Consider the following 18,594-nt stretch of genomic DNA (forward strand, 5'->3'; position numbering starts at 1 on the left):
GAATGCACGGAGGAATCAATAGACTTTGAAATAAAGCCTGATTATGAAATAAAGAGTATAAAAACAAACTTAAGGTGCAGATGAGCACTGCTTCATTTAGCTATACTGTATACATGTTCATTTGATATATTTCCTGTTATATATCTGCTCCTAAGATGGAGTGGATGTCACAAGGGACCCTGCATGAGTTTAATGGGGTCTGGACCAATGGCCCCTCCATTGCCTGCTCCCTCAGGTTCACAGCACAGTGAGGGGGCAGACCTCTCAGTGTATAAGGGTGTATCAGGCAGCCATTTTGGAGAGAGAGATGAGGGAAAGATCGGGATGTTGAGGGTGGAATGTGGAGGATGCAGTTCATTTATGCAGGGCAGGGCTTACTTGCCCTCCCCCAATACTGTATTCAAGTTGGCACCCCTGGGTGGGTGGAACAGAGGCAGAGCACAACCCTTGGACCCCCTTGTAAGTTGTTTTGAATATATTCTCAATGGTTTTAAATATATATTTACAATATTTGTTTCTGGGTAGATTTTTTTAATGTTTCCTCTTTAAAATCGACCTGGAAATAGGATGTGACAGACTTAGACCCACCCTCTCTAAGAATAAGGACAGTCTGAACTTCAGTGGGTGTCTATGATTGGACATTGGGTTTGGGGCAATTACAGATGCCCCAAAGATTTTGTGTGTCTGATGAAGTGGGCTCTAGTCTGCAAAAACTAATGCCACCATAAATCTGTCTTGAAGATGTCCTAATACTTTTTGTTGGTTTTGTTGCAACAGCCTAACATGGCTACCCTTCTGGAATTTTCCCATCGCATGCTGATTATTATAGCTGAACATTTTCTATGGTAGGAAATTCCCCCGTTATTCATGTATTTGTGCCTTTATTTTGCCAATCAGAAGTGCCAGTTGACATTTCACATGCCGAGAGACTCATCCTTATCTTCTGAATTTCCATTTTGGTCTGCATGCACACTTTCATGAGAGAGCTATTTTAATCACAGCCCTCAATTCACCTTCACTTCAACTTTTGAGCACAAGTTACCAAGACTGCCACACTGTGGTTTATGGAGCAACGAGTCTGCAAACGTGTCTGAAGCAAAGCAAAGCATTGCCAAAAGTGATGCTAATTCATCACTGACTGCTGCCACTTCAACAAAATGTTTACTCCTTGTCTACACTCTTGGCTCTTTGCTGACTCCTTGATTTTCAGACAGACAGAGATATTTCTCTGAAGTGGAAACAGATTTCATTATTATTATAGGATGATTTTTACATATCACTGAGAAACCTGATTTCCTTACATGATAATTGCAGCTTGCAATTCAATTTCTTTCTCTCTGAACTACTAATTTCTCCTTATTCTGTATCTATGAACAAACCAGTTCCTGTAATTTACTTGAATTGCAAACAAGGTTTGCAGATGTTTTAAATATATCTTGCCTATCATATCATCATTTTCCTTTATGTTTTAAATATAAATTTAGTGACAGGTGCTTATGTCATTCATATATATATATATATATACACACGTATATATATCCCGAACAAATAAGCTATAACACAAAATACACTACAGTAATATATATGGTAACTTGCACACAAACAAATTAAAACACAAACGTACACACATACACCATGGAAGAAGAAGTTGACATGCAGAAGGAACTTATTTGTCACTGGTTATATTGCCGGCATCAGATTGCTCTAATGCCTGCATATTAAAATCCAAACAAAGAGCCATGCAAATTGCTGCCACTGGTTAGTTGCCTAGCAACTATACAGTGAGTACTGAAAACAAAGTACTGTCATACTACACTACCATGCTGAGCTTGAAACAAAGCCTATAGTACGACTTGTGAAACACTATAAATCTGAAATATTTAAAAGGGTTGACCAAAAAAAAAAAGATATTTTGAGACTCTCTTGATTTTACAAATTTTCCTCAAGGGAATGGGCTCACAAGTAATGCCATTACAAATACTGTAATAATTTATGCCCTCCCAAATGTGTTTATCTTAAAGGTGCCACAAGACTCTTGTTTTTGTTGCTGCAAAAGACTAATGGAGTTATTTCTTTGGAAACTGTAATATGAGAAAGATTTAGGGCTATAGCTCACATCTCCCATCCATGATGCCCCTGTCTACAGGCAGCAAGCAAGCAATATTGCTATGCTTGTACACCTACTGTTTACTCCTGTTATGTCTCTTTTTGTGCAGGTGTAAAAATGGAGCCTTGTATATGCACGTGGAATTTTGTTGTTCTTAATGCTCCTAGGGAGGCTGTGGCAGGGGGAGGATCAGACAAACCACAGTGATCCTGTACGTGATTAGAGTTTTAGCATATATACTTTAAAAACAACAACAGTCTTAGGTCACTTCCAGACTCTTGCATGGATCTCTCACCCATTTGGGGAGATGCTGGAATATGTCCTTTGCACAAGAAAGGGCGCCTTCATAATCCACCCCCAAGAAAGCGACTACGTTGTGACAAATTAGGGATTAAGGAGAACTTCAGTGTGGTTCACATTTTAACGTGACCCAACCTAATTTGCACTTCTAGAAACCAAATGCAAACTGAAACCCAGCTCTCCTTTGAGTTTCACAGTTGTCTGAATTTTACGATGTAGTTCTCCAGCTGATAAATGTGGATAAAAATGTGCATATTAGGGGAAGGTGTTCCTAATAATGAGTATTTGGGAAAACTTGCATTACGTTAAGATAAGTTGCTTGTAAAAATCTATATAGTAGGAAAAATTGGCACTAAAAACGTTGACAATTTTTCATGAGAACTTAAAAATAATTCACATATTGATGTGAAGATGTGGAGAACTGAACTGAACCAAAGAGAAACCAAAATCGAGAGGTTCAGCTACCACTGTGATAAAGACGAATGGAACTGCAATGGTGTAACAAATTCACTTCCTCCCCAAAGCACACTTTTTTGCACTAAGCAAAGTGATGAGAAAAAGGAAGTGTGGGATAACTACTGCATGAAGGCAATGTTCTATAACCACTGCACCATTTTTTATTTTTTAGTGCAAGGATGAATGTACAATAGGTAGGTTGTCTGGAAATGTCCTTGTACAGACAAATACTCAGAAGGAAGGCACATGATGGCTGGGGTAGGAATAGAATCTTGTGGCATCCAGAGGTTTTTGGACTACATTGACAATACTGGCTGGTGCTGATGGGAGTTGGAGTCCAGCAACATCTGGAGGTCCTCAAGCACCCCGCTCCAGCTCTATACCATCAGCTTTGAGCCACCATTGCATCACTTGTCTTTTCTTGCAGCAGCCAATGCAGTTGACTGCACCCTGATTCTCTTTTCCCCTTGACCTCCAGGACAGATTCTGGCAGCTGTCTTGTCAAGCCAATTACTTTGGACAGGAATCTGGCAGGAAGCCTTGCTTGTTTCTGCCCCTCTGCACTTTACACAAGCCTCCAAGAAACAGTAGGCCTAAATGTAGCTCTCTAGTGATGGAAAAGAGACAAAGCCTGCAGAACTGGATGCAAGGTCACCTTATTATAACACAGCTTGGCAAGGCTCATTTAAGAAATGAAGGCACAGTACAGTACCTGGTTACAGTCAGAATTAGAATATTTGTCTGCTTGATGCATTTGCTTCAGCTTTCAGAAGAAGGAAGAGCACAATGTGCTGGCACCACTCGTCACCTAAGTGTTGCTGTAACTATGGGGATGAAATATACCGAAGTATATTTATGGAAGAGAGAGATTTCTGTGCAGTTTCCCAAAAGCACAGGCTGACTGAAGTATGAAGAGATCTCTTACTCGCTTGCACAGGACTGCTGAAATTAAGATGCGAAGACTGAATCCCCCCCCCCCAAGCAAGTTGCTGATATTCCTCCACTTGACTTAATATATTTTGTCTGCAAAGCTGCAAATATCACCCTGACATAGATCACTTTTGCTAGCTGTTTTACAAGATCACTTCCTAGAAAATACATATAGGAGTTTCTAGACTCTAGATTATATTCTCTAGGGGAGGTGTGGTGAACCTTTGGTTCTCCAGATGTTGCTAAACTACAGCTCCCAAAGTCTTTGGGCGCTGGTCTTGCTTGCTGGTTTCTGATGGGAATGGTAGTTCAGCAACACCGGGAGGGCCTAACATTCCTTGCACCTTTCCAAGGGCATAAGGAATCTGATTTCGACTGCAGACTGATTTTGGTTTGCTAGACAAGCAACAGCTCCTTCATTTTAATGAATCTTGGGTTGCCCCTGGAAGAGGAGACTGGACATTTGATGGCCATGAACAGTTCTCATGAATAGAGGACAAAGGAACATAAATGATTCCCATTCCAACTTGAGAAATATCCCTGGATTACTAACCCACCCCCCCACCAAAAGGGGAAGGGACTAGTATTTATTTTGCTCAAAGCAACCATACTGAATTCCACATTATGATTTGCTTGTACTGAGTATATGAGTAGGGATAAGCAATTTTTTTTGGTTTTTATTTTATGATTGTAATGTACGTAGTACTATTTTTATAACCCATGCTGTAACCATTTGGTGAAAGGCAGATAATTATTTCACAAACATGAAACCTGTGATGTTTTAAACTGCAATTCTTATGCGACTTTTGAAAGTGTATGTGTGTGTGTGTCAGGGGTTGGAATTGCAAAGATCACAAACTAGATCACACTTGCACAAAAACAGCAAGAGCCAACCAAATATTTCAGATCTAGATTGCACCTCCAAGCATGCATGGTAGATACATGTTTTATGGTGTGAGTGTCCACTAGGAGGATCTGTACAAAGAAGTTAACATCTTTGGTGAGGATTTAGTCAGTGTGTACATAAGCGCCATCTGGTGGTGTTTATTAATATTAATTCAGTATGTATTTTCTGTACATTAATTTGATTTAGCAAGCTGGCCATTGCTATTCTTTTGTTCAAACAACAATAAAAAGCACATCAGTATAGCATAAGATGTATGCAAAATTTTCTAAAATATTATCCGTAATGTGATTAATAAAATGAAATAAAAAAGTGGTTAAGGAAACAAAAGATGTTATAAGGGATTAAGATTGCAATCTTTTCTGCATTTCCTTGAAAATATGTCTTAACTGAATTCAGTGAAACTTCCTTCTGAGTAGACACAGATAGGAGTGCACTGTTAATCACTTTGATCCAACTCAATAGTAACCTTTCAGATTACTTATAAGTATTTAACAGAATGATCTATATATCAAATATATATATATGTATGTTGTCTTCAGAGCAACACTATTCAAATATGTTCAGATGTATTAACCTCTTTGCTCATCTTCTTCCTCTTGTATCCACTTCCTTAAATCTATGAGTTAATAAGTAGCAGTATTATTCCTGTGTGTGTATCACAGTCTTCATAACCAAATGCTTCACAGTAGTCGAGTCTGAGCCTGTTTATCAAATGTAAGCTTCCTGTTTTCAAATACAGATTTTCTTTCTATATTTGCTGGTAAAGGGTATAAAGGATTATACCCGCCGACAACAATTCTGAGCTGATTCCTAAACCAACATTTCGCCTCATATACTTACTGTTACAAGTTAGTGTATTGTTACGAGTTGTGGGGGTAGGCTGTATGCTTAAGCCCCCTTTAAATTCCTTGATCCAGCAAGTGTTAATATCTAAGCAGATGACAAATGCCTCCCTCTTCAACTCGCTGGTAGTTAGAGAGACAAAGGCTAGGGTTGAGGTGTATGTGTGGTAGAAAAGCTAGAAGCCGGCTAGCTGTAGGCTGGGCAGCTAAGAGACAGGGTTATACCTAATTTCTGTTGGAATCCAAGACTGTGGATTCCTTCAGAGAAGCAAGACGCTCTTGGGGTGGTAATGCTGTGAACCCCTCTGTCGTAGGCTCAGATTATATATATGTGTGTGTGTAAGTAAACCATATATCCTAAAGACACCACAGCCTCCGCTGTCCGACATTCTGAAGGAAACATGAACCCTGCCTAAGTGACTGGGACCCCTGGAAGATTGAGGAGGCGTGCAACAGTATGAATTCATGGGAATAACTCAGTTTAATAGGTTATCCACATCATTTCATCCCGAGACAACCATAGTGAACCACAGCTAGTTTTCCCTCAGTATTTTTGTTTGATTCATCTCACTCACAAGATCATGTCAAAAAGTAGCAAATCTCTATAGAATTATTCCAGTCTCTATTTTGATAGCTTGCAAATTTCAGAATTAGCAGATTAGCAGAGGAATTACTTCTCCCAGGCTTGAATCTCCAACCTGAATAAAGTGTATTCAGTAATAGAAATCTTACTCTTCTACGCTAGGTGCTTGCAGAACTGTAGACCAGACTGCTTTACTAGCTTTATAAACTGCCTTTTGGAGCTAACAGGATTACAGACATGGACCCAGGCACAAAAGGAAAGGAAAGTTACCTGAGGAAAACTAAAAGATAATGGGAATAAATTACACACATCAATTGCCAAAGCACTAAACATTTAAGAAACCATCCCCAGCATAGCATATTACATTGCCAACCAAATACACCAAAATGCTGGAAGGGTGCACCTCCACAGGCACATACCTACACACGTGGCGGGAGTGCCCCAAAATCCAACTATTCTGGACAACAGCCATACGAGAAATATGTAAAATAACTAAGCAAGTATTAGACATCACCTCAGAATTGGCCCTACTAAACATCTTCCAAGAAAACAATGCCCATTTACACCACAAAGAACTCATAACCCACCTACTTTCAGCAGCCAGAAACACCATAACCAGACACTGGAGAGACCTGTCGGGAGTAAGCATGGACCAATAGTAACAAATAGTATGGGAAATAGCCTACTAGAAAAATTAACCAACAAACTGAAACTGACACGGGGACAAACAGAAGAAGACGCCTTTACCCCGGTATGGCTCCCCTTTATCACATACACAGCCCAACAAGACAATGACAATAATCCACCAACAGCATACAAATCAATACGGCTAACCTGATCCAAAACACCCACCCACCCCACTCACACACGAAAACAAAGATCACCACAGCCAATCACAAACAAACAACCACATCCTAGGCCAACCCCAACCTCTCTCACCACCAAAGGAACACAAGTGAACAGCAGAGAACCTGCATGAGCAATGCTGACACCAAACCCTACATACATTAAGCAAAATAGAAATATCACCACCCGACCCCCCCATCTCCCCCCACCCCTTTTCTTCCTAATGTCTCAACAAATGAAACTGATTTGTAAAAATGTTACATGGAAAAAATACGAGAGACATTACACATACTTCTGTAAATCAAGAAACTCTTTAATAATAAAAAAGGAAAAAAAAACATTTAAAAAACCATGCCTACATTCTGAGAACCTAAGCAACTACCTGCCAGTTGCTAATGTCCCCTTCTTGAGCAAGATTCTTAAGCAGGTGGTTGCTGATCAGATAGTGACTCAGCTATACAGCAGCAAATATAACATTTTAAGTGTGTTTTAAGTGCATTATACAAATGTGACACTAGATGGCGATGGTGAGTTTATGGGAAATTCAATTTATTTTTCAAAATGCTTTTTTAAAAAAGCATTTGCACAGCATTTTTTTATATATATCTAGATTCCACCCCAGACACTTGTGGAGGAGACTAATGTGGGCCTGCTTTTGGCACAGAAACTGCCCTGGTTGCCTTTTCGGTAGTGCTGCCCACTCTGTGGACAGCAGTGGAGCATATGCCCGTGCTGCCCAGGAAGGGCGCGCTCCTGAGGGCGGCGTGGCACGGAGGGTGCCCTCCCAGGTGCAGGATAGCCACTCAGCACACCTTGCAGCTGGCGGCAGAGCAAGCCCTTACCTCGACAGCTCGGGGTAGGCTTGGGAGTTGTGGGTGGGTGCTGCACCAAATGTCACCCCCTCAGTGAGGGCACCCGGGAAGGTCCGTCCCCACTGCCCCCCTTCCTACACCCCTGTCTGTGGAACGCCCTCCCATCAGATGTCAAGGAATTTAACAACTATCTGACTTTTAGAAGACATCTGAAGGCAGCCCTGTTTAGGGAGGTTTTTAATGTTTGATGTTTTATTATGCTTTTAATTCTGTTGGGAGCTTCCCAGAGTGACTGGGGAAACCCAGCCAGATGGGCAGGGTATAAATAATAATACCTATTATTATTATTTTATTATGACCTGTCAGTAGTAGTACAGAGGTACTCTATCTCTGTTAATGTTTCTCATACTATTAGTGGTTTTTGATACCCTCTACCATGGTTTCTTCCTGGAAAGCCTATCCGAGTTGTGGGTGGGTAGAACTGCTTTGCTGTGGTTCCAATCCTGCTTGGTTGGTTGTCTTCAACGGGTGATGCTTGGGGAGTGCTATTCGGCACCATGGGGTCCCTTGTTGTGGAGTCCCTCAGGGTTCAATTCTATCCCCCATGTTGTTTAATATCTATATGAAGCCACTGGGTGGGGTCATGCAGAATTTTGAGGTTTGCTGTCAGCAGTGTGCTGGTGGCACACAGCTCTACCTTTCCTTTACATCTGCAGGTGTGGCAGTGGATGTACTGGACCGTTGTCTTGCCTCAGTAACAGACTGGAAGAGTGTTCTGATTAAAGGCTCCCTGTTACATTCTGCTGACAACTAATGGAAACAAAGCATGAGAGTCTGACACGTCGCTTCTGAACCCATTGCATTTTTAAGGCAGTAAAACCTCAATATGTTTAGTTCTATGCAACTGCAGCTATACCCTCCCAAGTTTGAGTAATGAAAATGGGGGCATTTATCTATCAGAAGCCCGTCATCTTCCTATGTCACAGTAGGAAGACTACTCCCCTCAGCTGCTGCACACATTTCTGAAGGCTCTTCTTCTCCTGCTCTGCGTTGCCTTCTTATGCTTGCAAGGATACCTGGGGAACCGCGGTTGCTGCTTGCTTCGAAAACCCACCCTAGCCAATATTGACTTTTATGGGATGAAATGGGCAACACTGAGGCTCCATTCGCGTTTCCTCTGGCACAACGTCCAGACCCTTTTCAGTTAAAGCGCAGAGGATTCACTCGCTGCCTTTCCCAAGACTTTCACTCGCTGCCTTTCCCAAGCGAGGTCGACGTCGGGGAGGAGGGGGCGGAGTGCCCGGAAACAGGCGATGAAAGCGTTGGGCACGAGGCAAAGGGGCGACCGCTGTCACGTGGCCCTCCTCAAGCGCACGCGCGCGCGCTTGTTCGTTGATATGCCCGTCTCCGGGGCGGGGCGGGGGTTTGGTCCGCTGCTCTCCTTTCTTCCGATGGGTGGCGCGCAACCCGGAGGCCTGCGCTATCCCAGGGTGCTGTTCGCGGCGTGGGCGCCGCCGTCCCGCTGAGGGGGAGACAGTCTGCGCGGCTGCCTCGCCAACGAGACGCGCTGCGGGCTGCCGCCAAACGGACATGTTAGCGCCGAGGCCCTGAAGGCGGGAGGCCGACGAGAACGACGTCCCGCCGCTTCCTTCGGGGCTCCTCCGCGCGCGGTAGCAAGAGGCCGCCGAGCCACAGCCATGGAGGCTGTGAACGCCTTCAACCAAGAGGTGGGGACGGGGCCCGGCAAGGGAGCGCGGGACGGGTAGGCCCCGGCTGTTGTTGGTGGGGGGTTGGGAGCGGCTGGCGACCGCTGATACCGCTCTGGAGCCTGGGACTGGAGGCCGGAGTTCGCAGGCCTGGTCTGAGGCGGAGCAGCCGACGGGAAAGAGTTGCCAGCGCCCTTTGGTGTGCGGCGGCCTCTCCTGGGCCCGGCGTGTGGGCGGCGGCGCTGCGCCGGGTGACGCGGGGCTTCAGGGGTCGCTTTCCTCTCAGCCCCCTTCCCCTCCGCGGCGCACGCGACTTCCCTCAAGCTCGAAGGGGGCCTAAGAACTTTCGCCACACTTCCCAGGTCCTCTATCCCGGGCCCGGCTGCTGGGGAGACCCGGTCGGGCTGTTTAAGGTCAGCCCTGTAGGCCAAGGGAGAGGCCGGGAATGGAAGTAATGCGTGCGTGCCGGGTAGCGCTTCGCTGTAGGTGGGGAGGAAGGGGGCCTAAGTATCTTGTGCCTGTGTGTGTGTCTGTGGGCGAGGGCGCACTTCGAGGAGATCGCGGTGCGGGGTGGCGGCGGAGTGAAGAGGAAGTTTCTGGCCTTTTTCTTGCAGCCATTTGATGATGAAGATCCGGGACGTGCGAAGAGATTAGGCGTCTCGAGGGCATGTTATTTCCAGCCCTATTACGCGACCCATCAAAAAGTTTTGTTTTTAAAGTTACCATCCCAACTGTTTCTGTGATACTGTGCGAACTCCTTGCGTTGCAGAATCTAGCGATGAATAAAAGCTATCCCACTGATTATATCTTAGATAACGTACACAGTTTTCAAATTATCGTGCATATGGCGCGAGTGTGAATAGAAGATCCGGAAGATTTCCCCCTTCTTTTCAGGACTGGTTGTGGTGGGCAGGAAAAGTGAGGGAATTGATCTCAAGGAGCAGAGAGTTCCTAGCCAACATCAGAAACTTGCTTTTTAAAGGTAACATTGGGCATATTCTCACAACAGAATGCCAGAAGAATTCCAAGCTGAAGTGTCTGGTGAATCGCATTGAAACTGAATGGCTGCTGCTAGTGTTTTAGTGTATTAACAGTTGACATTCATAAAAGTCTGTTTCAACGGACTAACATTGCTACTTCTCTAAAAGGTTTCTGTGTACTGCTATGGTATTCTGGAAAATGGATACAAGTGTTATTAAACTACATAAAGATTGCAGCAGATTTACAACTTAATGTGATTTCTGCTGCAGATAACCAGATAAAGTGTGCATAAATGCAGGTTTACATGGACATAAAGTAGACTTTAATGTTTAAATACTGTATATGCTTTTTGAAGAGAAAACTCTGTAAAGTTTGCTCACTGTAAATGCTTTTATATTTGGGCATATCAATGGCCTTCCAGTTAAACATCCAGTTACGAAACTTAATGTTCAGAACTGAAAAAGTACATTAAGCTTCATAATATTGCCCTTCATTTAAGCACAGCATTATGACAGCCATACACACCTCTGGTTTTCTTTGGGTCCTACACAACCCAATACGAAATATCAAAACAGCTATGCATAAGTGGCAGGTTCAGTTTGCCACCTGGGGCTTGTCCAGTACTACTAATTTGTCTTAACACGGACCTATAAATGCTCAGTTGCATGAAAAGTATTTTGGGTAACTTTAGTAGAACTTGTAGTGCATGTGCTGGGTGTGTATGGGATGTGTTCAATTAACAAATGGATGCTTTTCAGTATTTGTATGTAAAACTTTATAAATGCTATCATCATCAACTTTAGAAAAAGCATTATAGTTTGCGTAAGATTTCCATAAAGAGAATGAACAGTTGCTTAATTGCTTGGGGTTAGTAAGTATTATTTCAGAGTGTTTTCTAAGATTACTGTATGTGAGCTCCTGAGATGAAGTACAGTGGTACCTCGGGTTAAGTACTTAATTCGTTCCAGAGGTCTGTTCTTAACCTGAAACTGTTCTTAACCTGAAGCACCACTTTAGCTAATGGGGCCTCCTGCTCCTGCTGTGCTGCTGCTGCTGCTGCTGCACAATTTCTGTTCTCATCCTGAAGCAAAGTTCTAAACCTGAGGCAATATTTCTGGGTTAGCAGAGTCTGTAACCTGAAGCGTATGTAACCTGAAGCGTATGTAACCCGAGGTACCACTGTACTCAAAATGTTCAGCTAAGTGTTAGAATGGCTACTGCATCTTCATGCATTGTGTTATGGTAGAAAGCCAGGAAGTGGCTATGCTGACCTCTTTGCTTCACCTTGGTAGAGATCATAGTACAGGTATGTGGCTGCTGTCTTCAGAGTTCTCTGTACTGCTCTGATATTCTGTGTTTAGATATAAATGGAAGAATGAGACCTGTGGAGCATCATTGCAGTACAAATGCACTGGAGAAAAAGAGAGACAAGAAAAATGCAAGCCATCGTGGCATTTTACATGCCCACATTTGAACGTATATTGTGTAGGCTTTATCTTTCAGAGAAATAGTAAAATGATTGTTTCCCAAGTCCAGAATAAATAGTGATGCTTGGTAACTTATTCTTAGAGTTAATCCTACTGGTTTGAGTGAAGTATAATTCTAATTGTACCTTGGATTGCAACTGTAGAAACTTTATGGAAAACTCCTTTCTGTCAAGGGTTGCCGTATCCAGAATATTGGAGCCGCAAGCAGTGTCTGGGTGGAAATCGTCTAAATGTCCAGGGAAATCTGGACGTATGGTAGCTGATGTTGGCTGGTTTTTTTTGCCGAGTTTCCTTGGGAAAGCTCAAAAATGTCTAATTTGGGGGGGCAAAACTAGAAAAAGAAAAAGCTCTTCTGTGCAGATTTTCACTTTTTGAACATTTTTATAGCTTGTTTACATTTTAGGTCTGACTGTGGCCCAGATGCCATAATCACATATTTTGTGTTGTCATAAAGTGTTGTCATAAACCCTGAGAAATAAGGTATAAATTGAAAATAAAATGGAGCAGTAATGGGCTTAAAATTTCAAATAATTCAGATTACATACATATTCTAGCATCTGTTGTGGATTTGTGTTCTCTTTTCCACAAAGTGAAATTTATTTACATATTGTGGGATTCTAAAGTTGGAGAACACCCGGTGATTGAAGTGCTTGAACCCCTACTCATTTCTAGATGTTGCTGTCCTACAACTCCCATCATTCCTGAATATAGTTAGGGTCTGATGGCTGGGCCTGATTAAAGTTGTAGTCTAAAACATTTGGAGGACATCTAGACACTATATTCCTCTTGGGCAGGGGTCAGCAACCTTTTCCAGTCGTGGGCCAGCCCACTGTCCCTCAGACCATGTGGTGAGCCGGGCTATTTTTTTGGGGGGGGGGAAATGAACACAAATTCCTATGCCCCACAAATAACCCAGAGATGCATTTTAAATAAAAGGACACATTCTACTCCTGTAAAAACACGCTGATTCCCGGACTGTCCGCAGACCAGATTGAGAAGGCAATTGGGCCACATCCGGCCCATGGGCCTTAGGTTGCCTACCCCTGCTCTTGGGGTAACAGAAATAGAATTAGGTGATAGTTTACTTGAAATCTGGATGCTTCTGGGGATGCTCGTATCTAACACACAATAGTAACAGAACAGTGGGTATTCCAGTGGTGATATCTGAAGGTACTGGTTTTGGATACTTCCTGCTGACAGCAGTTAATATAAGGTGCTGTAATATCTGTTGTATTATATATAGCGCTTTTTGTTAATACCATAGATAACATTTTTGTGCTGGGGATAAATATAGTTAGGATATGGTTGGCAATTGGTTGTTAAATAAATTAACGCAAATGGTGTAGCACTTGTGGTATTGCAAGGTGGGGAAGGCAAAACCTATTTCCTAATTGCAACCTCTTCCTATATTTGCTATATTGTGTTTGTGGGGGTACTGGTTTGTTTTGTTCTTGTTTTTATTATGTACTTTGTGGTTTTATTCTGTGAACTATCCTGAGATCTTCAGATGAAGGGTGGTATACACATTTAATAAATAAAATACAAATAAATATTTAAAACGTTTTCTGTTTCTTTCCTTATGCAATTAAAAAAACAATAGTTTTATCATTTTTAATATTTGGAAGCTGATAGCAGCCTATTTACACTTGCCTTCCATCTTATTTTCCCTAGAATGAAGATCTGTCATTCTGTTTGTTAGGATTTGTTTTTTTAGCTCTATTTAACGCTAGCTCTCTGTTTCATCTGAATCAGGAGAGGTGGCTGAGGTGTTAGACCAATGCTTGGAGGCAGTAATGGGTTGGACATGGGCTATTAAACTGAGACTGAATCCTGAACACAGTAAGGTGTTACGTGCCCCAGGTTCTTTTGTCTAAGAGGTGGGGAAGTGGCTTCCCCTGGAAGGAACAGATTTAACAGTTCTGGAGTGCTCCTGGATTCAACATTGGAGACAGGGAATATTGGAGATTAGGAATGCCTGTTTTCAACTTCAGCTGGTTTGCCAGCTACGATCCTTTTTGGACACAGATGACTTGGCCACTGTACTTCATGCTTTAGTAACTTCCTGATTGGATTCTTGCAATGAGCTCTGCATGGGACTGCTCTTGAAGCTGACCACAAAGCTTCAGTTGGCCCAAAATGCAACAGCTAGATTACTGGTTGGGGTCCATTTAGATCTCGTATAACCCCTGATTTAAGCCAACTGCACTTGTTGCCAGTTCATTTCTGGGCCTAATTCAAGGCACTCACATTAGTGTTTAAAGCACTAAATGACTCTGGCCCCAAATACCTGAAAGATTGCCTCCTTCCTTGCAGACCCTCTTAGGTGCTGAGATCAGCAGGGTGATGGTGGCGGCCTGGAAGCTGTGGAACTCTCCCCATAGCGGTGTGTCTGTTACCTTCATTATACAGCTTCTGGAGAATGAATGCTAAAGAGCCACCTCTATCCTGGCTTTGGACATGAGTTGTATATTTTAGGACACACTTTATTATTGTTATTGTAAGTTGTTTTAAGCTGTTTTTAATACTGTGTTTTAATGTGATCTGACCTTAGGGTGAAGGACAGGAAATAAATAAATAAATAACAAGAACTTCAACCATTTTCATACCTAAATGTCCTCTAGCTTGTCATCATGTCTTGAACAGTCTTCTGTTTTCAGAACTGTGCCCTGTGTTCTGTAGGAAGTGAAAACCTTTGTTGAATATTGATGATTTCCCATCTCTTAGGGCTTACTAAATATGTCAGTAGTAGATAGGTAGCCGTGTTGGTCTGCCATAGTCAAAATAAAAAAATTCCTTCCAGTAGCACCTTAAAGACCAACTAAGTTAGTTCTTGGTATGAGCTTTCGTGTGCATGCACACTTCTTCAGATACACATCTTCAGTGTATCTGAAGAAGTGTGCATGCACACGAAAGCTCATACCAAGAACTAACTTAGTTGGTCTTTAAGGTGCTACTGGAAGGAATTTTTTTATTTTAAATATGTCAGGTGCTTTGTTTTTTGAAACATCAGTAATACTTTGGTGAGAACAAATAGAAACTTTACCCCCTCATAATAATAGAACTCGAGTTTGAGCTGTAAAAGTGATTGACAGTAGATTTTGAACAGACAAAAGGAAGTGCATTTTCACACAACATTTTATTAAAGTATTAAATTCGCTGCTATCAAAAGTTGAAATGGCCCGCAACTTGGATGGTTTAAAAGGGCATTGGAGAAATTTATGGAGGACTGGTCTGTCAACAATATTTGCTATAATAAATAAATGACAGGTCCACATTTATGGGCAGGGTGGTTTTAAACACCAGTTGCTGGGGAGGTGAGCAGTGGGTTAAGGCTGTAGCTTTTAAGCCCTGCCTGATAGTTTAGAAGTATCTGGTTGTTTCTGCTTGAATACAGAATGCTGAACCAATACTAATACTTATGTGTTCGTGCAGATCTGCATAATACATTTAAAGCACATCCAATGCACATTTAAAGCACATGACTCTCCGCGGGATGCTGGGAGCTGTAGTTTCTTAAGGGTGATAGAAATTCTAGCTAGTTTTGTAGGGCAAAACTACAATTCCCAAAATTCTTTGGAGGAAGTCATGTGTGTTGCATGGACTTTAAAATATAGTGTGGATCTTCTCTTAGTATACTAATTTTGACTGTTCGAAATACTATATATGTCTTGCTTTATGTAACCCTTTAAAACTATAAGGGGGGGGAGGGTACTCAGGGTGAATGGGAATATTATGGCACAGGACAGGTGACAGTTTAACCAGGGACTTCTGAACATAGCTTAGCTCTGATTATGCCAATATTCCTAGATTAGTATTTTTATAGAAAGATAGATAAAAAACCTATATCTAAACCCTTACCCTAATGTTACAGAATATGTACTCTGTGTAAAAAATTCAGTAGATAACCACAACAGTAAATGAATAAAAAACCTTTAAGCATAAATAGTAAAAAAAAAAACAACCCACAGTATTTCTAGTATCTGAAAACAAAAATAAAAGCTCACTGCTGTTGTTCAAAGGTTTGGAAGAACAGAAATGTTTTAAACTGTCACTGAAAACAGCTCAGTGTAGGAGCCTGCCTGAATTCAGGCAAGAGAGCATTCAAGAACCAGGATGCCACTGCAGAGAAAGCCCTGTTCTGGTTTCCAGCCAACCAAACTTCCACTGGTGATACAGCAACATAAAACTGTGTGTCTGGTGATCTCAGATCCAGAACAGAATATAATTGGGCAGGAGAGGTGTTCTTTCAGGTAGTTGAGCCCTAAGCTGGTTTGAAATCATAAAATTTATACACATTGATTAATTTAAAAAACCACACCTCAAAAAGCTCAATGCTGTTAAAAAGTGTTTAGGGCTTTATATGTCAAAATTCATCATCAGTTAGACTATGTAACAAATAGGTGCAATTGTTTCAAGAGAGGTGCTAAATGACCCAGGGACACTGTCATTGTCAGTACCCATGCACCAGTTGGAGTTTCCAAACTCTTAAAAGGTAGCTCCACATAGAGTGCATTATGGTAGTTAAAGGTTCTGTAGGGTGTTTGGAGTCTTGCTTCCCTCAATAATATACGGAAGAGGAGGTAGTCTCATTTTTTAGTACAATTTTTGCTGTTTTAATTGAAATACTGTAAAGCAGGGATGTCCAACAGGTCATTCGTGATCTACTGGTCGATCCCTGCGAGGTTTTGGTTGATTGCAGTCGATCGCTGGCCCCATTCCAGCCCCGCACTCCATTGTTGGAGAACGGAAGACGGAGTTTACAAACCGAGGCTGTTTTCCCCCCAGCGATCCTTTGGTGAGTTTCTGTTTCTCTTTGACTGCAAAATAATGTAAAAACCTTGTGCCCTCCTCCCAAAGCTAAGCAACTTATGCATCCTGAACCCCCTATATACGGGGCTTTCTCCCTCCCCCCCAAAAGCTCAACATCTAGGGTAGATCACTGCCAGTTTTTAATTCTGTGAGTAGATCTCAGTCTCTTGGAAGTTGGCCACCTCTGTTGTAAACTATCTTGTGTGTTCCTTAAATGGAATGGAACAAATAAATGACTTGTAGTTCTGTGTATGAGCACATCAAAAATGTCCTAATGAAGTAATCATAAGTGTGCAAAAAGATACAAAACGGAGTAAGGCATGGATTCAGGCAGAAGGAGCTAGGCAGAAAATTGGTGCTAAAATGTGTGTTGTTTAATTTCCTTCACAGTCAGCTTAACACACGTGTCTTCTCTGATGTCCATGATGCCAGTCTAATCTGGTTGTTGCTATAGGTTGTTCCACACTGTAAAAAAACCACATACCCTAGAAGCTCTAAAAATGAGCAATTTTCTTCTACTTTGGCTATGAGGCTAGAGTGGTGTGCACCAGTGGAATTTACGTGGCTGGATATAAACTTCCAAGTCTCTTCTTCAAAAAGAAAGTATTGCCACCAGAAGTGGGAATTATTTTTTCTGTAAATCCTTGTTGGACAATGCAAGCCCTGCCCATACTACCAGTATGCTGTTCATGATCATATAGCTGAAAACTCAAGGTTGCCAGATACTCCATTACTAAATCTATTCCATGCATGCCCCAAACTGAACTACTGCAACTGTCCTTTCATATTTAGTATTCAAAGAGCAGGGATTCCTTTCAAATCTATATTTCCTTAAAAATCATGTTATTACCTTCGAAACATTACTCCATCTTGTATCACTTTTGGATTTGTGAAGATAGGACACCCAGGGCTGAACCAGGAAGTGGAAGGAGCTTCAATCCTCACATATCCTTTTTCCTACAGTTGAGAAGCAAGCTTCCCCAGCTGTGATCACATTTCCTCAGCTCACAGACCAGAGGGCTTTTTTCTACAACAAGGAAGTTTGAATAGATCCTAAATGTACTCTCCAGACAATTCTTTTTCTGCAGCTGCTTCTTCCACTCAGATCAAATAATCCCTGACTCAGATGCTTGCCCTCGAAAGAACGTAAGAGCCCTGTTGTATCAGTCTAAACCATCATTCTGTTTCTACAATGGACAAGCAGAATCCTATGGAAAGTCAACAATTAGGGCACAAGTGCAATAACATTATTCCACTCATGTTCCCCAGCAACTGATATTAATATAAATGCTACCTCCAAGACTGGAGGCAATAGTCATCACTACAAGTAGCCATTCGTAGCCTTATCCTCTATAAATTTATCTAATTTCATTTTAAAGCTATCCAAGTTGGTGGCTATCACTACACCTTCTGGTAGTGAATTCCACAAATTATGTATCTGCCGTGCAAAGAAATACTTCCTTTTTTCTGTTCTGAATCTCTCAGCTTCACTGGATGACCCTAGATTCTGCATCTCATACTGTACTTTGATCCTCAGTGACTCACTCTTCTCATTCCTAGTGGTATAGGGTGGGAGGAGAAAAAGATTTCCTTCATGCCACCTTAGCATTGTGTAGGAGAGAGATTTCTTCCATTTCCCTCATCTTCCACTCATCTGAATATAGCAGTTTTCTTAATCTTGAAAGCTTGCTATTACAATGCAAGATTTCACTGTCAGTAGAGCAACAGCAGGAGAAAATGGAAGTCTATCTTAAAAGTATTAGTCTCACTAGCAGTACCTGGAGGAACATACTTTTGATACCATAACAGACACTTGGGGAATGTTGTT

General features: G+C 42.0%; 1 protein-coding gene across 2 annotated transcripts in view; it reads left to right on the forward strand.

Moving 5' to 3' along the window:
* Positions 1-9,220: 9,220 nt before the first annotated feature.
* SCAF4 (SR-related CTD associated factor 4) overlaps positions 9,221-18,594 on the forward strand; it is a 46,760-nt gene continuing 37,386 nt past the window's right edge. The window contains exon 1 of one of the 2 annotated variants that reach the window (XM_083500332.1): positions 9,221-9,510. In XM_083500332.1, coding sequence (XP_083356458.1) covers positions 9,481-9,510 — 30 coding nt within the window. In that variant the 5' untranslated portion in view covers positions 9,221-9,480. The remainder of the gene's footprint in view (positions 9,511-18,594) is intronic. The other variant, XM_083500331.1, reaches the window with a different exon arrangement.

Source organism: Podarcis liolepis (assembly GCF_965112155.1).
Source record: "Podarcis liolepis genome assembly, chromosome: 4".
Taxonomy (NCBI): domain Eukaryota; kingdom Metazoa; phylum Chordata; class Lepidosauria; order Squamata; family Lacertidae; genus Podarcis; species Podarcis liolepis.